The sequence below is a fragment of the Echiichthys vipera genome, assembly GCF_963691815.1.
Source record: "Echiichthys vipera genome assembly, chromosome: 4".
Taxonomy (NCBI): Eukaryota; Metazoa; Chordata; class Actinopteri; order Perciformes; family Trachinidae; genus Echiichthys; species Echiichthys vipera.
Window position 1 is genome coordinate 24065945 of NC_139829.1, and position 4959 is coordinate 24070903.

General features: G+C 37.8%; 1 protein-coding gene across 1 annotated transcript in view; it reads right to left on the reverse strand.

Moving 5' to 3' along the window:
• bco2l (beta-carotene 15, 15-dioxygenase 2, like) overlaps positions 1 to 3517 on the reverse strand; it is a gene marked incomplete at its 3' end in the record, with an annotated part of 15217 nt that extends 11700 nt beyond the window's left edge. The window contains exons 1-3 of the mRNA XM_083912753.1: positions 3481 to 3517; positions 1201 to 1378; positions 437 to 648 (exon numbers count right to left, since the gene is read on the reverse strand). Of these exons, the coding sequence (XP_083768879.1) occupies positions 437 to 648; positions 1201 to 1378; positions 3481 to 3514 (424 nt within the window). The 5' untranslated portion in view covers positions 3515 to 3517. The remainder of the gene's footprint in view (positions 1 to 436; positions 649 to 1200; positions 1379 to 3480) is intronic.
• Between the last annotated feature and the right edge of the window lie 1442 nt (positions 3518 to 4959).

A 4959-nucleotide genomic window follows, 5' to 3' on the forward strand; every position in this document is an offset into this window, starting at 1 on the left:
TAAACTCATCCTTCTGAGAGATAACACTAAAAACGACTATTTACATTGATTTCTTTCTCCTTAGTTATTCAGAAGCTGTACGTAATGCTCCAGATTGATCTTTCCCCTCACAGACAAGTACATGCACATTTGTGTCTTGTGTTCTATTTACCTCCATAAAACACAATATGATGTAACACCAGTTTTCATTAGGCTGCAAAAGCAATTTACCATACAGCACGTACGAAGGCTGAACATAGGGGAAAAAAACAATAAGAAAATAATTTTTTCTCTGACTATTTGTTTGACTTCGACTTTGCCTGTAGTAATCTGGCACAGCTGCCTTCATGCAAAAATGAATTGTTTATCAATGAATTTTGGACTGCTGGTGCTCGGTATACTGCACTGAAGTGGGTTACACATGGGAGTATGCAATATGTAAAGAAGACACACATACTAGGAATCTGAAAGCGTGAAAAGAAGCGAGCAAAGATGTTCTTGCAGGGATCAGGCATGGCCAGCGTCCCGAACTCTGACACCACGATGCGGTTCTTCTCAGAGTTCATGACGTAGGAGTCACTCTGCAAGAATCGACTGCTGTAGGTGACGTCGCCCTCACAGATGTGGAACCGGTGCATCATGGCCATGCCGTCAAACCAGTGTGTGTATCTGAGAGAGGAAATACGAGTAATTAATGATTGGGAAATTTTCATGGGTGGAGAAATATGAACCCTTTGTTTGGCTCAGTGTGTGCTTAAACTACATGTTTTTACTGCAGTACCTCTGTTGCTTCTTCAGACAGTTCACTGAGTATCTCCGAACTGCATATCCATGACATTCCTGTTACGTGTATAGATGCACAGATACAGGCCACCTCAAAACTACAGTACTGTTGAACTGTTGTCTATTGTCTCATATAGTTTCCTCTGTTGCTTCTGCTCCATTTGTATTAAGAATGGTTTAAGTGTATTTTTTCCACTACGTGAAACTACTACTTCTAAGACCAATCTGTAATGTTTGAACTATATATTTTTGTTATAGGTATCTGATTGTTTTAGTTGTTGTGTTACTGTAAAATACCTCTCAATCAGTTTGGGAGTGATGGCAGGTTTTAATCATGTTGTTGGGATATTATAGATGAATGGGTCTTTTTGTAAAGTGTCATGCTAACAAAGCAAGCAAAGTAAAAGTGGTTTATTTTGAGTAATATTTCTCAAATACCTGTCTGTCCCAAATTCAAACTTCCCAGGACCATTCCTCAGGAAGCTCCCGTTGATCCATGTTGGAATAGTTCCCGTGATGGTGGTGGGGATGGGATCAGGGGTCTCTTCAACAGAACGCACCAGAGGCTCTACGCCCTCCAGCCCCTCGGCCTGTGGACATCGCTGCCTGCTGGATGCTGAGGAGAGGAGAGGAAAAGAACTGAATGGATTTTTTTTTTTTTTTAACGTACACTGTAAAATCTATGGAGATAAAGCATCGTTGAAAAATTTAGATACAATCATGACAGTATGCACTCTTGGCTCCACAACGCCTTTCACACCTTTCACACCTCTCCCTTTAAACACACACACACACACACACACACACACACACACACACACACACACACACACACACACACACACACACACACACACACACACACACACACACGGTAGGCGTGGTGCTGCACCATTTATAGCTTTGAGACTTTGAACAAATGTGAACCAGGAAGAAAGTATGTATCTTATGGAAAAAGATGAATTGAACATAATCCCATTTTGAGACAGTGTGAGTGCGCCCATAAATAACAGTATGTCATACCTTTTTCAAACCTGTATCAAGACACATCAAATAATCAAACAAGTGATTAAAAATGGGAAAACATTCTTCTGTGGAGAGATAACATGCTGTAACAGTTCCTGCTTGAATATTCTCATGGTTCTCTCACTGTCAATGACACCTGCACTATCTACTGTCTTATCTGCTTTCAAATAGCCAATTGGCGTTCATTACCTCATTTCTCCTCACACAATGGATATTGTAAGATATCTATATGAGAGTTATGTGATTAGCAAAAGCGAATCATTGCGGTTCAATACGGAGCCCCACACTGGGCCCAGGTTAAAATATCAGACGTTGTTGACAATGTGAATTGTTATTGCAACCAATCAGCAGAACCGGAATTTTGTCCATTCCCATGACGCTACTAAAACAGACAATAAAAACGGGAATGTGCAAGAGAGAGATAACCGCTGTAGGCTCTAGCAATCTCTCTCAATGTAGACTTTGTGAGTTTTGATTGTGATTACTGCAGAATTGCAAATGATGCCTGAATGTGCGCCGTCATTTTTTAGGGGTGTTTTTCATGTACAACTACATTCAGAATCTCTTGATTGCCCTTCGAAAACAGAACTGCGACACTGACGAGCAAAAACTGTCGTGGATAATAGATTCACATATTGTTTTTGTTTTTTTATCTCCCACAACTAATCACAACTGCAACAGTAGTTTTTTGTAACAGCTATTGCTTTGACAAATTGTTTTCCCCACAGCACCAACAGTATGACAGTGCATAAATAAATGACCTTGTTGGAATTAGCTGTCATATACAGTATATCTTTTTTTTTCTGTTCTTTTCATTTGTATAGTGCCAGGACCTGTCAGCCAGTTTTCTTTTTTTTTTTTTTAGTTAATAGCTCAGAATGACTAAAAGCTGTTAATTAGACATTGTACATTTTCTTTCACCAGCTCTGATTCAACAGGAGCCCTTGGAGCAGGAACAATAGATAAATGACATCTGCCGCTCAGATTTTGAAGTGCAAGAAAATACCGTTATGACTTAAATCATATTATGCAGATTTTTGTGTGCATGTGCGTTTCTGTGTGGAATTTTAAATGATCTTACATGGAGAGCTTCATCCCATAGGGCATGCGACTTTTGAACTTTACTTTATATATATACACATTCCTACTGCATTCCTTTTCATTTTGTTTACATTCAGTTCTATGCATTTGCAATGCTGTCTACACAAATTACATCATTTCAGTTATATTTATTTTTTAGCCCTGTATTTTAAACTGCACTATTTAGATTCAGATTTAGTTTTTACTTGTGTGACTTTATTTTTATAGGTATTTTATGAGCGTTGTTGACGGGTGCCTGAGGCCTTCCATTTTATTGTCAATGAATACTTCTGTAATAATTGTGCAGCGACCGATAAAGATCCTTGAAACTTGTTGTTATTCATGCTCTTTCCCCAAAATCAATGATAATAAAAATACATCCCATTTCTGAAGAAACAAGACTATTGTAAAGTCAGCCAGATTTAATAATGCAATAATATGAAATAGAATTACAAGCAAACGCTATTAATCCTTTAAGCCCAGTGACCAGTGCTATCTTTGCTGTCATTTACAATTGTCCTAAACACAACAAACCAAACATCTTTCTTTTAGCTCCACGTAAAACCAATCTGATAGAATCTTGCTACACATCGGAAAGTAGAGTCTACTCACTGCTTTGTGTCTGGGGCTCTGTGGCCATTGACATGGCTGGTCGTCGTGCAGATTGTCAGACAAACAGAGGCTTTATAAAAGCTCTGAGGAAAACCTTTGAACCTTTGGTTCCTTGCCAAGTGAAGGAAGTGGTCTCGTGGTACTAAACAACAGTATAGTACAGTGTTGATTGTCATTGAATCAGGAATACAAGTGCCAAGAAAGATTGTGTCCATTATTGTCAAGTCACTGCTTGTACAATGTGAAATAATACAGTAGTTAAGATAACATAAGGATATCAAACAAATGCTTCCCGACCCCGGATAGGCGGATGAAGATGAGATGAGATATCAAATAAATGACTATATTTAGTATATGATCCTATATCTATTCTGGAAGAATTAATTGATTGAATCATTATGTTGTGCACGGAGGACCAACATCAGGTTATTATACTATGTCTTATCATTATTATGATGACATAGTAGTAGTATTATTTGCTCATGTTATACCCAGTAAACAATGTAAAATGTCGTTTAGATTATATATAGCAATTAGTCCACATAGCATGTTTTCTGCCTTTATCTTATCGCACTATACATTGTCTTGCTTCATGCAATTTAAGGCTGCATGCGTCCCACTGCAATCAGGGTTTCTTCACATTACATACAATGTCCATAATTACTGTTACATGTAGCAGCATTTCACCACTGTGCAGTCTAGAAAAGCATTATTTTAGGTTGAGTGATCAAATGATTCTTTGCAAGAGATTTAACTGCTGTTAAAATGTCGCCTATACAGATAAACAAAGGTAATGAGGATGTTTTTGTTGTTTTCAAAGACAACTCAGTGTTAATTGGTCATTTTTTTCCAATTCTGATGAGCACTGTTTCCAAGTTCTGTAACATTGCATGCTTTCCAACACCCCAAGCAACATTACAAGCATATCTCTTAAACCATCTGAAATAGTTGTGGTGGTACAAAAAAAAAAAGCTCTTCAGATTTGTGTGGATACATGTAAGACATGTGTTAATGAAGAAGAACAATACTCAACGAGAGATCACTCAAATGTAGATCAAGATCGAATGAAAACCAAAGTGTGTACAGAACATAACAATAATAACTGTGGACAAGACTGTATATAAAGCAGACAAAAAAAGATGTAGTGATCTCTAATATCCATGAATTTGTGTTTTATAAATATAATATTTGGTCGAGGGATTAACATTTAAGACTGAGAAGGGCTGCAACAATACAAAGAATTAAGGGTAAAAACATAAGAGAGCGGATGCCAAATTAATTGCTGATTAATGTCTCCGTCACAGAAAAGTAAAGAAAGGATATTATCCACTGAAAGAAACATACGGTGAACAACTGGCACATGAGCAAAGAAGGCATAAACGCCAAATCAAATCAATAATACATTCAAGCAAGCAGTAAGCAGCTCTTATACTTTATGTGGTGAGACAGGCTGCACCCAGTCCTACTACTCCCCTGCTA